We start from the raw sequence: 17,499 nt of genomic DNA on the forward strand, positions 1-17,499 counted from the left end.
CTTTTATAGTCAGGATGTTCAGCTTTCGCAAAGAAGGCAGAAGCATCGCTGAGTGGTCGTTCGGCGATCGCCTAGGAGGCAGAGGCATCGCTGAAAGGTCGTTGAGCGATCGCCATTGGTCGTAGAGGGGTGGCAGCGCGGTAGTTAGTTGCAATAAGGAGGAAGAGGGGAGGCAGAGGGAAAGCATAGGGAACGCAGAGGAGACGCAGAGGGAGCGCAGAGATATCGCACAGTGAACGCCTAGGTCGTTCAGGGAACGCAGTGACATTGACAAAAGTAACATATTTAGTCGCAGAAGGAAGGCAGAACGGTCGTAGGAGCGATTACACCAAAAGAGAGTTTTCTTGAGTATGGCGACCCCACTGCGTTCTAGTCAAATTTTAGGACGCAGAAGGAGCGCAGAGCGATCGCCGTTTGGTGTAATGGCCCCTTTACGGGACGCCAGTTTGTACAGTGTCATGAAATACTTTGTAACAGGTTGTTACAGGACGCAAGTATGTATAGTGCCATGATGTCCTTTTTTACTATTGGTTACATGACGTCAGTATGTACAGTGTAATGATATACTTTATTCCAGGTGGTTACAGGACGCCAGTATGTACAGTTTGAGGAGGTTCTTTGTCGTGTTCACCTTCCTCGTTGGGGCCGTCTTCGTCATCTTACTCCTCGTGATGACGCATTCAGGTGAGTAAGATATTGATGATCACAGCTTGCATCTAATTGTTGTCCACGATATGTACAGAAGTAGAACAGCAAATTCTGTGTTGTACATGCAATGTATCATGCGCTGCACCATGTGATGTATCATGCGCTGCACCATGTGATGTACCATGTAATGTACCATGTTATGTACCATGTGATGCACCATGTGATGTACCATGTAATGTACCACGTGGTGTACCATGTAATGTACCATGTGATGTACCAGGTGATGTACCATGTAATGTACCATGTGATGTACCATGTAATGTACCACGTGATGTACCATGTAATGTACCATGTAATGTACCATGCGCTGCACCATGTAATGTACCATGTGATGCACCATGTAATGTACCACGTAATGTACCATGTAATGTACCATGTGATGTACCATGTAATGTACCATGTAATGTACCATGTGATGTACCATGCGATGCACCATGCGATGTACCATGTGCTTGATCATGTGCAAAGCAATGTGCCATGACTAGTTTATCCAGTCCTTCTATTTATCCCTGGACTATTTTTGCAGATAGTCGCTATTCACCAGCCCGTTTTGCAAGTGATTTTACCCACCTACAGGATTCGATTATTGGGACCGGTGCTCATGAAGATGACATTCGCCTGACAGAACACGGCCTTGACCTGTTTCTAGAAAGCAAGGATGAAGTCAAAGACGGAGAATGGAATAACGAAGATTTCACTTGTAAGTCAAGGCGTTCCGTTACCTGTAGACATCACATCACACATTTGGTTTGACGCCACAAATGAATATCATATCCGTTATATTATGACTAGTCAGATATATGGAGCATTGCCTGAGCTTCAAGCCACAGAAGGTTCCTTGGCATGCTGAATAAACAATGACCATACATACCACAATGATCCCTGGGTTGTAGCAACATCAAATCAATTTGAAGTCAGTTTGTGAACAGTCTACTCACTAATTGTCTTGTCTTTCTGACCAACGAGAGAGTAAATGGAATAGCCCCAGGTTTCACTCAAAACCAGCAAACCATGAACTGTGAACAATGAAATCGTTTGATTGTCACGACAAGCCAACATATCATTAAAATGTGTTAACATGTTTAAAGCAACATACGCATACTTATTGTATGCCAATTGTGTGAGTGTTCATTGCAACTGGTAAGGCACGAAAACCTAGTGTCACCACGTATTTTCAGTGGCCCATTCATACACTGTTACCTCCATTGTTCTGGATAATCGAGACTGGTTATTCTCTGTGGTTGACGTTTGGTATTTATCCCTGTGAAGTCGTCATCAATGATGCTGTAAAAAATATAAGCCCCAGTTTGGCAGACTGATCATGAAAGCAAGAGCCAATGTTAACCACACTAACATCAGCTTTGGGAAATATAAACTATATAAAGGAAACCGTTTTTCTTAACGGCCCATGAAGCTGAAATGTTGAAAATGTTCTCTCATATAACTAAAGGTCTCAACAAATTCTAGGCGTTTTGTCAATGCTTTCCGTAACATGTTTAAATGTATTCGGTTGTCCCTGAATAAGTCCACCCAAACAAATAAACGTCAAGATGTGAGTAAGGATTTCATTTCACATATTTGTAAGTTCAAACTCTCTCTCAAATAGGAAAGAGTACCGTGACAACATTGGATTACCTCCACGTTTATTTATAATATAATTGGTTCTATGAGATGGGTAAATTTAGTTTCAGACTGTTCTGATCTATTTTTGACATTGACATAGAACAATCGACTATACTATGAGCAACGTTTTCATTTAATTTATCTGAAAATGCAAGAAACTGATAATATAATCTTACTAAACATATTTGTGCTTTATAATAATGGATTTGACAGTGAAGCTTCTAATTTCATCTGCCTGTTTTTTATCCATGTCACCTGACCAATGGTTTGTCATCAGACAGTTATGCAGACAAGTCTTTTAGATATGGGATTTACAAAAAAGTGAAAAAATGCTTTCTTTATGATATACATCAGTGTAAAAGACTGAGTTTTCCGAAGTTAAGAAAAGTGATATATTCATTTGTAATTTTTCTGCAGTGAACATAAAAATTTAACGTAGCTATTGTCCTACAAGAGTTAGCTCCCCATTATCTCAAGTTTCAAGCCGGAACACAAACGGTTGACGTCCATGTTTCTTTAATTCTACATTGACAAGGCAAAAGACAGATCGTCATTCATGGAGTTTATATCCATTTTATTTTTTATTCTCTCGTAAATATTTACTCACAAACTGTAAATTTCTCATTTAACTCGTCAATAGAGACTGTTCGTTTCCCAAAGTGCCATTTTTGTTACTTGACCAGAGTGCATTATTTTGCTTCCAACAGCAGGCTCCTAGATTTCAAGAATATATTTTGTTAATGTTCATTTTGTATATATTCATATCTAAATGCATGATGAAGAACGTTCGTGAACCTAAATAGTATTTGATACTTTTGTTGTTTATATATATTTTTAAATTTGCAAACATGAAACTACTTTTTAAAGTCGAAAATCCAAGGTTTGGTGAACCGCCCCTTTTGTGTCAGGAGAATTTCAAGGTTTTACATTTGTAATGCAATAATTTAATTTTCCGGTAGACAACTACACAAAAAGTATAAAAAGGATATTCCATGTGTCTACGCCACTCGTAACAATATTTCCTCCCCTCGTCACTCGACACATGGAATATTATCTATATTGGTGGGCCACACGTTAGATACTAATGTATTATGAACCACTAAACCTTTAACTTGAATATTGTTAAGGCGACGTAATGTTCACTTCATATTGCCTAGATCGACTTCGTCATGTAAAATATAGGTGTGTATTTCACATAATTTTGCTTATCCAGGTTCGTGGTTGATGCATGACTGTCATATAACATCCTATTGTTGCCACTCTTGCAGTAGCTGTGGGGAGCTCTGTGATTGATTGATTGATGCATGACTGTCATATAACATCCTATTGTTGCCACTCTTGCAGTAGCTGTGGACAGCACCGTGGCTCAAGCTCTGTCCAGGAAGGTCCGTCTGGCCTGTTTCATCACCACCAGGGAGGTCAACATGGAGACCAAACTGAAGGCCGTCAATGAGACGTGGGGCAGGAGATGTGACAAGATGCTGTATGTCATGACAACTAACAAAACAGGGCCGGACATATTAGGAGTGACCATTCCCGACTCCCATCGCACTCTCACAGAGAAAATCGTCCATGCTTTCACACACATGTATAGTACATCACTAGACGAGTATGACTGGTTCCTCAAGGCTGATGATGACACATATGTCATTGTGGAAAATCTCAAATTTCTTCTCGCGCATCTAAACGCCAGCAAACCTGTCTACGTTGGCGACCACTTCGCACCCTTCTCACCTAACGGGTACATGGGTGGTGGTGCGGGGTATGCTGTCAGTAGGGAAGCTCTCCGTCGACTGGTGGAGCAGGGTTACAGGGTGCCAGGTAGATGTCGCCACGCTGGAGGAAGTGAAGACATCGAGACCGGGCGATGCATGTACAAGGTTGCGGTGTCTACATATCTTTCGTTAGACAAGTACAACAGATCGACCTTTCATGGTGCAAATCCTGACACATTCCAAGTTGGTGTAGCCAACTTTATCTCCGGGTTTTCTGCCAACAAATACCACTCGGTAAGCTGAGTTTACCTGTTCCTGTTTGGTGAATGGATAATTTCGTGTAACGCTAAAATGAACAGTATTACAGTTTTTGCCACGATGTGCATAAAGTGATGTATTCCCTCTGGCTAAAACAAAACACATACCATTATATGGTGTTGACAGACCAACTAGCATGGGCCAGGTTTCATTATTCCAGCGTATCCTGTATCTGTGCATTTGATACAGAGTTGCTTAACTTGGTCTTAGTCTCTAGGTCTCATATGTCAAGCGTTCATTCACGAAATGAAAACCTGTATTTATCAATTAGAACCTCATGAAAAACCCCTGTACTGATTGCAGTTGCTGACGGTTTTTATCAACTAGCATAACTGTGTCTGATAGTTTCAAGTGACTGATATCTAAAGTTTTACATATATAGATATATATAGATATATACAATCATGTTCTCACCGTTTCAGATTTAGAGTATAAACTCTAGTATTGGCTTTTTCTAGATTTCTAGTATAGTTTTTCCTTGTACTTTATAATTACAGCACGGGGAGACTTCTCTAGACAATGTTCATATATATGCTGATATATTTATAGTATTTGATATAAAGCGACTTAGAAGCTGTATATTCCCGTTTGGATTCCGTGTCAGTCTGAAATGGGAGATCAGGTGGTCAGGTCTGTGACTGGGCAGATTGGGAGCATCGTACAATGGGCGTGTATCACATATTTCCATGACCCACTTTCGCTGCTGTAATAGTGCCGCCTGCATAAATCAACAAACACATAATATGTAGTTGAGTTGTTTCAATTTCTGTTCTCGACACAGGGCCCAGAGTGCTGCTCACAGCTGACCATAAGCTTCCACTATGTTAAACCGGAGCTGATGAGAACTCTGGATATGTTCCTCTACCAGATCACTGTGTTTGGTCGAACAGTGAAATACAAGGAGCTCTGGAATCTGTTCCGAGCAGAGGAGTTTCACATACCACAAGAACGTCGGAGGCGCCCTTACCCAGGGGAGACAATAGAGGAGTACTACAAGAATGCTACAGAATGGAGATTGAAGAACACAACTATCTATATTCCAGACAAGACGAAACCAAAGAAAAAAACAGGAGCGTGAGTCTGGACTCAGGAATTGTGTCTTGCTATTCATATGAGTAACATCCTTCTTTTTGCATTTTGAAAAATAAATACATGGATCTTTTTGTTACCATGATATTCCGCCGAATCTAAATTTTAGGCTTGCAATATTTTTTTAATATTTTTTTTATAAATACTGTGCCATCTGTCAGACTTTGTTATGTGAGGAACATTGTTTTGGAACTGAAACATCCTGCAGGGACATGGAAGGAGACATTAAAAGAATACGGGGAATATACTATTGAACTAGGGAATCTTTATTATACACACCTGGGAAATTTCTAAGCACCACACCTGTAGTTCATACATACTACATGGGACTTTGGAACGATATACATAAACTTATGACAGTGGTCTCCTATCAATCAATGTGTAACACTGTGGCACACTGGATAAGAAACACCTAGGTCTATTCAAGATGGACGCAAGTTATAGAAAGCATATGAGTTACAGACGCAGATGAGAGATGTGAAACATACTCAAAGAAGTATTTACTTGGAACAAGTATAACCCATTTAAACATTAATCGATTTCGTTTTCTGTATATCACTATGAGTATGTCACAGTCATACGATTTTTCCAAACCTATATATTTTAAAAAAACATATGTAATGGGAAGTGCTTAACTTTTGCCAGGTTTATATATGTATGCATACCTTGTAGATGATAATAAACAACACTACAACAACTATAACTACATCTGGGTGTTTTATCTTTTATGCAACTTTAAACCTAAAATTATCGATTTTGAGTTACGTTTTGGAATGTCAATATTTCTCTAGATTGCACTGGTCTCCGAGCGTCTTGACATGCTTTGCCCTAAGCAATACCAGGATACACATGTGGTTGGATAGACTCCAGGGTTCTTTGGCCATGTAAATCGAAAAACCAAAAATGATTTTTTGTTCAATAAAACAACAATAAATGCATATTTCGCTAATAGTTTTCGGTAGAGCAAAACAGAGTAGCCTATTGCCTCCCTGGCAATATGGAACATGACGTATTCCCATGCTAATGTGAATCGTCAAACATATGACACTTAAAGGAAAAGGGGCATAACTTCCCAACACTGTACACGTATAATCTCAGTATTTTACCATGGATTCCGACACAAATATCAAAGCTAAAGTTATTTACGTGAAGGTTTAGAAATCAGAGTGGGAGAGTGAGTTCAGTTTACTGCCGCTTTAAACAGTATTCCAGTAATATCGCGGCGTGTCAGATAAATGTTGGAGGAAAGCCCGAAGTGATACAGGTCTTAGACGTTTACCTCAGAAATCAGAAGATGTTAACCACATCCCTACTCCAAAGAAGAAGAACCTGTTTATGTATCACGTCTAAATATAAAACTCCAATGCCAGAGATAAAACACCTGCCGAAACAGGCACTTAAGTCATCATAGCGGTGACAATCATATGAATGGATCACAGATAAAAATCAGTGATGACACCAGGTGTTCGTTAAAAGGGTAAGTATATCCTGCCCTACTGGTAGCAGGGGGGCTGACCTTTGGCGTTGACGTTAAATATTTACAGAAGCAGAGGAAACAAATAAAATGATACTCACATTTCCATGGAACAAGTATGAAACATTTCATTGGAGAATCGGTTTCGGTTTCTCTACTTCAATAAGAGCATGCCAAAGTTATACTTTTTTTAAATGTTTAACTTTTTCCAGGTGCAAATGTGTTTTAGTGTCCGGTCAGCAATATTCCAGCTATATGTCTGTGGTTTGTTAATAATCGAGTCTGGCCCAGACAATCCAGTGGTTGATATCATGAACATCGATCAGCGCAATTGGGATCGATGACAGACATCAACCAAGTCAGAGACCCTGACCACCCGATACCGCTAGTCTCCTCATACGACAAGCATAGTTGCCTTTCACAGCAAGCATAGGTTCGTTACGGGTGGTGTGTATGTATATAGTATGTATATATATGTATGTGTATAGCATGTAGATGATAATATATTGGACGATTACATATACAACTACATCTGACAGTTCTATTTTCCGTCCAGTTCATAACGTTTTGAAATGTTTATCAATTATTTCTGTATATGGTTCTCGGCACCGAGCAGCATGTCTGATTAAATGGCTTCATCTAATCTGACAGGAGGCAAGGGTGGTGCAGCGCAGAGTTAATCCCCTTTAGTATGCAAGGATCCGTTTGTCGCTGAATAGATTCCACGGATGTTTGGACACATAAATGGTAAAACAAAACAAACGATATTACATATGCACCATGATCTGAGTGTTTTCTGTCAACTATGAGCAAATCAGTGCAGCTTACTGCCTCATTGCCGTCAAGGCTGTAACATATACTTCAATGTTTATGTGAATCGACACACATATAATATTCACATAAAAAGAGGCATATCGCCGTTATACTTTTCTGATGCTCACAAAGAAACGACCCACTTCTTACAAGTAATTACATCAGCTTGATGAATACAATGCAATGGAGCGACTTGAAAGGACCCGCCTCTCAAAGCTTTGTCGAACAAGGAATAGATATAAGTTGTATACATTTCTTGATAAATGAGTGGTTTAAGACCCACATCATGTGTCGTAAATACAGGAATCACGAGTCATCAGATTTTGAACCAATATTAATTCAATGCACTGTATACATCCTTGTCACAAATTATCAAAATGTTTTAAACGAAAACAATGATTCATTGGTCTGTTGATCCATGACTGTTTTGTGTCACTACAACTCTCGTCCTGATCATCACAACAGGTTAAGTATTGCACCCTTGCCACTCAGATAGACACGTTCCTCGTCACGGTCCCTTCCCTGCCCAACACTACTGCAAGGATGTATGCTTCCACAACTGATTTCTTCGGTCTCTGAACAACAAACGGATGTGACGGAACTTGTCCTACCATGTTCCAAAACCCAATTAATATACAGATAGAGATATACTCCTCATTTCAAACAGTTTTGCTATGAATATAATTGGTCAGAATATGGTCCTCCACCTCTCATGCCTGTCCACCTTCTCCAGAGTCATATACCAACAGTGACCGTCCGAAAACGTTCCGGCCCGTGAAGATCAGTGGTAGAATAGGTCTTCAGCAACACATGCTTGCCGTAAAAGGCGAATATGCTTGTCGTAAAAGGCGACTAACGGGATCGGTGGGTCAGGCTCGCTGACTTGGTTGATGCATGTCATCGGTTCCCAATTGCATGGATCGATGCGCATGATGTCAGTCACTGGATTGTCTGGTCCAGATTCGATTATTTACAGACCGCCGTCATATAGCTGTAATATTGCTGAGTGCGGTGTTAAACAACAAACCAAAACAAAATCAAAACGGACAACGTTACCAAAAGAGTAAAGTCTGACCATCTCTGGGCCGTCGCTACATCTCTCACAAAACACAGGGTTCATCTCGCGCTGGTCTAGCTGTCGCTGAGTAAATGGCGCGTGATCAATCACTGCTGTAATCCCCTCGCGGCTGTGATGCCGGGATAAAATTAGCTGTGAGGAAGAGTTGTATGTCATACGGTGTTGACTAGATCTACAGTATTTCCTCATAAGCATCGGGTGTTTTATAAACGCTGGTCTGGACTATGAGTGAAACGGGTTTCAATGCAAGAGGGGTAAGCTACAATGAATCCATATCACGCGGAGAGAGTTGGGGATCGGGCGCTTACCAACTAACCCCATGAAATACGGCCTACAACGATCTGATAACGGAACATCCCATCTACATCAACCATCTGCTGATAATCTCATCTTGCACGTTCTGACCGCACACACAGCTTTGCCTCCCTCAGTGTTATGATCTGAATGTGGGTCAGTGTTTCTGAGTCAGCAATTGAAATGTGTTAATTGCGAGGTAGTTTCAATAGGGCTGCCAAACTAACGATTCTACAAACGTTTTGAAATGGCATTTTGTTATTACGTTAGGTCGGATGATGAAGACATCTATGACATATATATATATAATCATGTACTTTTCCACTCCAGTATCCGCTAATTATCGGTGTTATTTATTTAAGGCGTTTCCAATCTGCACCAACTTCTTCCGACATTGAGAAACCTAGCGTCGAAAACCGAATCAGCTCCGTACAGCGAGGAAGTTGTTATCTTCATCATTATTGTTGTTGCACGCAGTGTTTTGTATCATTAATGTTCCCTTTCAACACAACTGACCTGGTAGTAAAATTGTCTCTGATTGGTTCTAGATACAGGAAGCAAATGTAATTGTCTAAGGAGTCAAGGACATCACTGTACACGTTTTCGAGCTGGCAAATTGTGTTTAGCGAATGGGTGACGAGAGTTTTCATAATAGCTAAATCCCAAGAATAAAACTGATGCAACAGCCATATGGTCTCTCCCTGATGCCAAGTCCGGAATGTTAATCCGAGGACTAGGGTGCAAGCCCTCTGGTTTCAAAACGTCCTCGCATCGTTGGTGTTCTAGTTGTTCTTGGGCCTAACAATGTCACAAAGTATCACACTCATACACACACACACACACACACACACACACACACACACACACACACACACACACACACACACACACACACATATATATGCACACACACAAACACACACACGTGCGTGTTCAGCAAATATACTTTTTAGGGGGAACATGGGGACAAATTATTTGTTTCTGCAGATAAAAACCAGCAACAAAAGTCACATTTGTGATTTATTTTCAAAAAACGTGTACACAACAGCAATACTATATGACATGACGTGTATGCCGTCCACTAAGTGGATCGGCATAGAGAATGTGAAAAACGTCCTGTTGTACATCATAACCCTCACTGATTCACATAACCCATTAAAACCACACATAGCATTCACTCTGTTATCCCTATTCTCCGGGCACGATCATACTGTTTGATAATATTAAGACAGACCTACATGCTCATTATTTATTTACAAAACATCCATTTCAGCAATGCAAAATGAAAACAATGAATAGAGAGATGTCATGCATGACGTCATTATGACGTTTCGAAATATGACGCACCATTGATGAGTGGTGACGTCCGCTTGATGAAAACAATGAAAATGAAAGGACCCGCCTCTCAAAGCCTTGTCTGACGACGCAAACATATAAGTTGTGTACAGTTCTGATAAATAACTGTTTTAACACCAATATCATGTATCGTACATACAGGCCTTATGATACATCAGATTTGGAACCAAGACACCAATAATATTAATTCACAGCACCTTATACATCGTTGATACAAATGACCAAAATGTGTGTTATCCAAGACAATGATTCATTGGTCCGTTGATTCACGACTGCTTTGTTCCAATATTCTGCAACACTGCCACTCAGATTGAAACATACAAGTTGTGCACAGTTCTTGATGCACAGCTGGCTTAACACCATATCAGGTATCGTAAATACAGGTATGATGATTCATCGTATTTTGAACCAAAATATCAAATAATAATAATTCATAAACTTATACATCCTTGACACAAATCACCGACATGTTTGTTCTCGAAGTTTATGATTCATTGGTCTGTTGACCCATGACTGTTTTGTTCAAATATAACTCTCGCGTTCATCATCACAACTTGTTGGGTAGGTTCAGTATTCCAGCTATTGGCACCCAGATTGAAAACGTTCTTCTCACTTCTTCTCTGTACCGAGATTGTTGCTGACATCGGGTGAAGGGCCGAGCTTAGCTGTAGTAGTCAGTGACTCCTCATACGACGGCGGCATTGGAGGAGCGGTCTGTCCCGCTGCTGCAACAAACAACACTCAAGTAGATGGACAGATTTATCCTTCATGCCACGACTTAAACACACTGCCACATCTCGCTGATCCATGTATTAAGAACAGTCCAGTGATTTAAAACCTCCTGGATACCTTTCACACATTGTATTTTCATTGTTACACTGTCAAGCAGTGAATATTCTACAACTGAGGCAAATTGTAAAACATTTAATGTTTACTGACATTGTAAAAGCAAATGTTTCGAAAATATACTACAGTGATCTCCTGACAAATCCATGTCGCAAGCGTGACGATCCACAATATATATGTATATATGTATGTATTAGTCGCTGATTTACCTTAGCTGCAGCAAAATCTAACATGAACAATGTAAAAGTGGTAAATTTGCTACAGACACTTGTTTCATGCATTGTGGCAAATTTATCATAACATGGCTAGTGTGAATATTTAGAGAAGAAAATGGATTGTGATTTCAGAAGGTGAGCAGCTAATCTTAATATTCAAGAGATGATTTGTTTAATAATAATAATAAAATTACCCATTTGTAAGTCTTACTGATTGTCTCATGCATGCTGTTACGATGTTTGGAAAAAACATTGAGTTGGACATTTATCATCTACATTTCAAATATTTGAACGATATATTGAAAAAAAAAGGAATTGGCGTTGCATCAATGTTTCTATACCACTATTGCTTGATTGCAATCATTTTCATTTATTGAAGTCTGAGCATACATAATTTGACATGACATCGACATTTTTACGACGACTAGGTTACATCATAGTTCACCTACCATTAGCGTCCCGCAGATGGGGATAGAAACCCTGGTTCAGGTAGCCTGCTCCTTGTGGATACCCAGCAGACATCCCAGCATAGCCTTGAGGTGGATAGGATGTCATGTTCTGGTAGCTGTAGGGAGGTGGCATCATGCGACCAGGGGGCGCGGCTGCTCCAGGGGGTTGGGCTGCACCAGAGGGTGGGGCTCTTCCAGGGGGCAGGGCTGCTCCACCAGCAGGCATCGTCATCACACTTCCGGGCGCCATGTTAGATACTGTGACAAAAGTCTGCCCTGTGGAGGTGACGGAGACGTGACCACCAGACCATGGCTGGGTAGTTTTGGCGATGAGACGTCGTTCAGATAAATACTTGTTCTGATCCTTCACCAAACACGGCAGTCGACAGAAGTCCACCAACCACCCAACGCCTAACACTCCAAACGTAAAGAAGTACAAGGCGCCCCATCCTGGTCTGTTCAGGTAGAAATGGTGGAGACCCAGCCACCCGAAGGGAAACCACAGTATATAGACATCATCCAGGTGTTTCCATTCCTTGTCTTTTTCCATTGCTTGGATAGCGTTTGCGCGTTTGACAAGGACGGGGATGCGGAACCAGTCATATACCCAACCCACTCCCATCAGGCCGAAGGTGAAGGTGTACAGTATCCCCCATACAGGCCTGTCCAGGTAGTAGTGATGAAGGCCAAGGATGCCTAAGGGGGATGCACCGAGGATGTAGGCTGTGCAGGTGCTCTTGCAGGGTTCTGGCTCCCGTGGACACTGGTTGGCTGCCTTCACGAGGGAGGGGATGCGGAACAGATCTACCAGGAAGCCAATGCCACAGAGACCGAAGGTGAGGAGATATAGAACACCCTGACCCGGCTTGCCGAGGTAGAACAAATGGAAGCCTGCAAAAGAGAGAGAGACGTTTCTTAAGGACCGGCCCTTAATGGTAATTACAATCACAAATACTGTTTTTAAACAATAGCATTGCCGTCTGGATGTCCTGATAATAATAACAGCAGCAATAACGACAATAACATGCAGTGCGTCAGTTTCCCTTCACCAAGTGAGTGTTTGCGTCCGAACATTAGAATTATCACAGATAATGGATCTGTGCCTATGCTCTTGATTTCTTTTCAGAATACAAGTATTTGATAAAATAAATGCGTTGTGGATAAAAGAAAAAATAAATTGTAGCATGGCTTCTCACACAGAAAGCAAGTGTATACCTTAATGTTGTGCAAAAACATACTCCGAAAAATAGTGTGGCAGGATGTATATATTTGGGATTATTTTAAAAGTAGTTTAGTATAAACGTATCCAAAAAAAATAGGTATTTTAGGATTAGTGTATTTATTAAATAAATTAGTTTACTTATTCCACTAACTCACACCTAAGTAACATAATCTAACATGTGGTGATTGATTCTTTGTGCTAAGGCTACTGCGGTCTCAGCCTAGCCTATTGTTCTCTGCCGGTCAGCTTGGCCTGGCTTTGTATTTCCCACGTCACATGACCACCTTGGTCATGCACTTCACACCTTTACGTATAGGGGAATGTCCGAGTAATCTCCATTCCTTAAAAATAATTGAGCGTTCAAACAATAGAATGACGTCACAGATGTGTTTTAATATGTGCACCATTTCTAGTCGCAACTCTCACTGGGAAAGGACAGTTCAGTTTGGGGTAAGTTAAGTATATTTATTATCATTGTACTTAGGTTTCTAGCATAAATAATGTATTTTAGTACACTCACAATAACTCATTTATGTTCCCTAAGGACAGTATCAGTATATTTATGTCAGTGCAATATATATTTAAATATTGTAAGATGTTACCATTGAGGTATATGCATAATGAGTGTACTAGATTTAAGCATGTATTGGTACTATTTTATCATGAAAGTCTAAAAAACCAAAACAGTATATTTGTTGATTTTATCATACATATGAAATACCTAAAAATGTTGATTTTCATACTGCTATATGAGTTTCACATGCCATGTATACAATGGAGGTGATGTTTACCATACCAGTAAGATTCATGTAGTTATATATCATTTATCAGGTCACGTAAGATACTGGATGACCAGTTTTGATGACAACTTGTGGTTTGGCCTACGTTCCTTAGACGAGCTTTACCGTAGTAAATGTAAAATAAGTGTTCGCATTATATCTTATTAATTGGCATAGCAAACACATGTAATGGATGTATAATAGCAGTATTCTTTTAATGATCTATTGGTTATGATGTTTGCCTACATTTTGTAAATATTGTGTTTTAGGGTTTCATCATTATAATAACCACTGATTGTACATGTGGACCATCATTGGAATAAATCCGGTTGTAAAAACAGCATGCTTTTGTGACTCTCCAATACCCTGCATAAACCTCTGCGGCAATAGTTACATCGTAAATATTGATAGAGTGTTGCAAACATCCATACAAAATTAATACAAAAAACGAATTGGTCATTTTGGCATGGATAGCGATTGATTTGTGTGGAAAGAATGCGGTACTTCAGAAATATGGTAAGCAGATGGAAAAGCAGCTGTACATATCAATTGTCATTCGGGTTGATTGATTAGGTTTGTTTGTTGTTTAACGCTGCAATCAGCAATATTCCAGCGAAATGAAGGCGGTCTGTAAATAATCGAGTCTGGACCAGACAATCCAGTGATCGACATCATGAGCACAATATGGATCGATGACATGCATCAACCAAGTCAGCGAGCCTGACCACCCGATCCCGTTTCTCGCCTCTTACGACAAGCATAGTCGCCTTCTAGGGGAAATATGTATTGCTGAAGACCCATTCTATCCTGGATCCTCACGGGTCATTTACAACATGTGTTAGTAATGTCTCACAACGCAATATATTTATATATTACAAAAATACACTTTACCACGATAGGCGCATAGACTAAGGTATTGCAGTCATACTTGGACGACATGTAGCACCGGTCCACACAATCCCATTAGAACAATCGCCACAGATCGACAGCCTTATGTTATACTGTATATCATTATTGTGGTTATTGGTTACAAATGATCACTTGACATTTCACTGGCTAACCGGTCTTCAGCAACCCAATCTTGCGGTAAAAGGCAACTAACGGGATCGGATTGTCAGGCTCGCTGACTTGGTTGATGCATGTCATAGTATCCCACCGCGTGGATCGATGCTCATGATGTCAATCTCTGGATTGTCTGGTCCAGACTCGATTATTTACAAACCGCTGTCATATTGCAGGAATGATATTGCAGCGTCAGACAACAAACAAAGAAACATAGCAAACAATGCGCCTGTGAGAAGATGAATCTTACCAAAAAGTCCCATAGGAAACCAAAGAACATAGGCGTCACACAGGGTCTTGTCAGGCACGTGATGGGGGTCTTCACTCCTCCTGTTGGCCTCCTTCACCAGGCACGGCAGCCGGAACAGATCCACCACATACCCCACCCCCAACAACCCGAACGTGAAGAAGTACACTAGACCGAACCCAGTCCTCCGTAGGTAGAAGTGATGCGCTCCCAACAAGCCCAACACTACTGCAAGGATGTATGCTTCCACCAATGATTTCTTCGGTCTCTGAACGACAAACTGGTGTGGCGGGTATCTCGGGTGTGCGGGGTCCTGGCCTGTCATGATTCAAGCCGAAATGTGTTATACAAATGTGAATATACTCCTTTCAAAGGTTTCCTGATGTATATCCCTTGTTCCGAAACCGTTCCTCTACTTGTCAATCTTGTCACCTTGCGTGGGTTCGGTCACAACACCAAATGTGCCTACCTGTCGTTCGCGGTGTTATAAGTCCGTCATCGTTATCAGAAGACTACAGTCAGACCCTCTATCTGTCGTCGCTATATCCTTTACAGGCTTCAGGAAAAGCACACACACGGTTCATCTTGCGCTGGTCGAACTGTCACAGAGTAAACGCCGCGTGGTCGGTCATGGGACCCTGAGTGATTGTTTACATTTTGTCATCTACCCTACAGATCAGCCCTGGACAGAGTCAATGATGTCAGCCCCGCGCGGCTGTGACTCTGGGATATATTTAGCTACGAGGAAGAGCTGAACACCACACCGTGTTTTCGCCTGTACAGTATTTCCCTCTTTAAGCAATGGGTATTTTATAAACGCCGGCCGTTAGTAAGTCTCCGCTGTGGGTGATATGGGTTTCAATACTGGAGGTATGTTTGTTGTTTAACGCCGCACTCAGCAATCTTTCAGCTATATGACGGCGGTCTATAAACAATCGAATCCGGACCAGACAACCCAGTGATTGACATAATGTTTATTTAACCCTGCACTCAACAATATTTCAGCTATATGACATTAGTCTGTAAATAATCGAATCTGGACGAGACAATCCAATGATTGACATGTTTATTGGTTGTTTAACCCCGCACTCAGGAATATTTTACCTATATGACGGCGGTCTATAAATAATCGGGTCTGAACCAGACAATCCAGTAATTGACGCCATGTGTGATCGTTGTTTAACGCCGCATTCGGCAATATTCTACTAACTCTTTGACGGCGGTCTGTAAATTATCGAATCTGGACCAGACAACCCAATGATTGACATCATGTTTCTTTAACCCCACATTCAGCAATATTCCAGCTATATGACGGCGGTATGTAAATAATCGGATCTGGACCAGACAATCCAGTGACTGACATCATGTTTGTTTGCTGTTTAACGCCGCAATCCACAATATTCCTGCTATATGATGACGGTCTGTAAATAATCGAATCTGGACCAGACAATCCAGTGATTGACATCTGTTTGTTTGTTGTTTAACGCCACAATCAACAATATTCAAGCTATATGACGGCGGTCAGTTAAAAATCGAAAACTAACAGGATCGGGTGGTGAGGCTCGCTGATGGTTGATACATGTCATCGTATCCTAATTGCATAGATCGATGCTCATGATGTAAATCACTGGATTGTCTGGAACAGACTCGATTATTTACAGAATATTGTGAGTGCGGCGTTAAACAACAAACAAAGACACATGTTGTTAAGCATCCTGCAACGACCCTCCTCTATATATCACCTGATAAGGATTACCTATGAAGCTACTACTGTGTGTTTCGGTTCCTCCTACATATCACCTGATAAGGATAACCTATGAAGCTCCTACTGTGTGTTTCGGTTCCTCCTACATATCACCTGATAAGGATTACCTATGAAGCTCCTACTGTGTGTTTCGGTTCCTCCTGTATATCACCTGATAAGGATAACCTATGAAGCTACCACTGTGTGTTTCGGTTCCTCCTGGCAACGGCACGTAGTGGACTGCAACATACTTATCTGGTGACGACGCTCTTGATGTTGACTCGCGTAGCCCAGGGTAGCCTAAGTAGGATTTCCAAGATAACACGGTTTCCTCACCGTGTCAGAGACAAGCGACGTGATAAGAACAACTTATCAATCTTAAAGTTGAAAACAATCATGATATGATATAAATATGTCCCCAGTGTCCAAACGTGCCACAGGAGGCGATACAAATTAGGATTCATGGT

The 17,499-nt window shown here is 40.9% G+C and overlaps 2 protein-coding genes across 3 annotated transcripts; one reads left to right on the plus strand and one right to left on the minus strand.

Annotated features, from left to right (window-relative positions):
• Positions 1–581: 581 nt before the first annotated feature.
• Positions 582–6,161, plus strand: LOC124124402 (glycoprotein-N-acetylgalactosamine 3-beta-galactosyltransferase 1-like). The gene is made up of 4 exons (XM_046487553.2): positions 582–684; positions 1,235–1,408; positions 3,676–4,340; positions 5,146–6,161. Exons 1-4 carry the CDS (start codon positions 597–599, stop codon positions 5,440–5,442), a joined length of 1,224 nt encoding a protein of 407 aa, XP_046343509.1. The 5' UTR covers positions 582–596; the 3' UTR covers positions 5,443–6,161.
• A 3,976-nt stretch (positions 6,162–10,137) lies between these two features.
• LOC124124405 lies at positions 10,138–15,830 on the minus strand. Of its 2 annotated transcripts, none has more exons than XM_048394944.1 (3): positions 15,292–15,830; positions 11,979–12,869; positions 10,138–11,190 (listed from the first exon to the last, which is right to left on the minus strand). In XM_048394944.1, the coding sequence occupies exons 1-3, from the start codon at positions 15,611–15,613 to the stop codon at positions 11,078–11,080; spliced, it is 1,326 nt and encodes a 441-aa protein (XP_048250901.1). In that variant the 5' UTR covers positions 15,614–15,830; the 3' UTR covers positions 10,138–11,077. The 2 variants fall into 2 exon arrangements, with proteins under 2 accessions (XP_048250901.1, XP_046343512.2); XM_046487556.2 differs by having other exon boundaries at positions 10,138–11,193.
• Positions 15,831–17,499: the final 1,669 nt, after the last annotated feature.

The sequence above is a fragment of the Haliotis rufescens genome, unplaced genomic scaffold (genome assembly GCF_023055435.1).
Source record: "Haliotis rufescens isolate VD_foot unplaced genomic scaffold, xgHalRufe1.0.p SCAF_134, whole genome shotgun sequence".
Classification (NCBI taxonomy): domain Eukaryota; kingdom Metazoa; phylum Mollusca; class Gastropoda; order Lepetellida; family Haliotidae; genus Haliotis; species Haliotis rufescens.

What these genes read in the sequence shown, in the direction of transcription:
- LOC124124402 (XM_046487553.2), top strand. Translation starts at nt 597, where the DNA reads ATGTACAGTTTGAGGAGGTTCTTTGTCGTGTTCACCTTCCTCGTTGGG. An exon ending in CCTCGTGATGACGCATTCAG is followed by an intron (nt 685 to 1,234) that starts GTGAGTAAGATA and finishes CTATTTTTGCAG; the next exon opens with ATAGTCGCTATTCACCAGCC. An exon ending in GAATAACGAAGATTTCACTT is followed by an intron (nt 1,409 to 3,675) that starts GTAAGTCAAGGC and finishes CCACTCTTGCAG; the next exon opens with TAGCTGTGGACAGCACCGTG.
- LOC124124405 (XM_046487556.2), bottom strand. Translation starts at nt 15,613, where the DNA reads ATGACAGGCCAGGACCCCGCACACCCGAGATACCCGCCACACCAGTTT. An exon ending in GTTTCCTATGGGACTTTTTG is followed by an intron (nt 12,870 to 15,291) that starts GTAAGATTCATC and finishes TCTCTTTTGCAG; the next exon opens with GCTTCCATTTGTTCTACCTC. An exon ending in CCATCTGCGGGACGCTAATG is followed by an intron (nt 11,194 to 11,978) that starts GTAGGTGAACTA and finishes TGTTTGTTGCAG; the next exon opens with CAGCGGGACAGACCGCTCCT.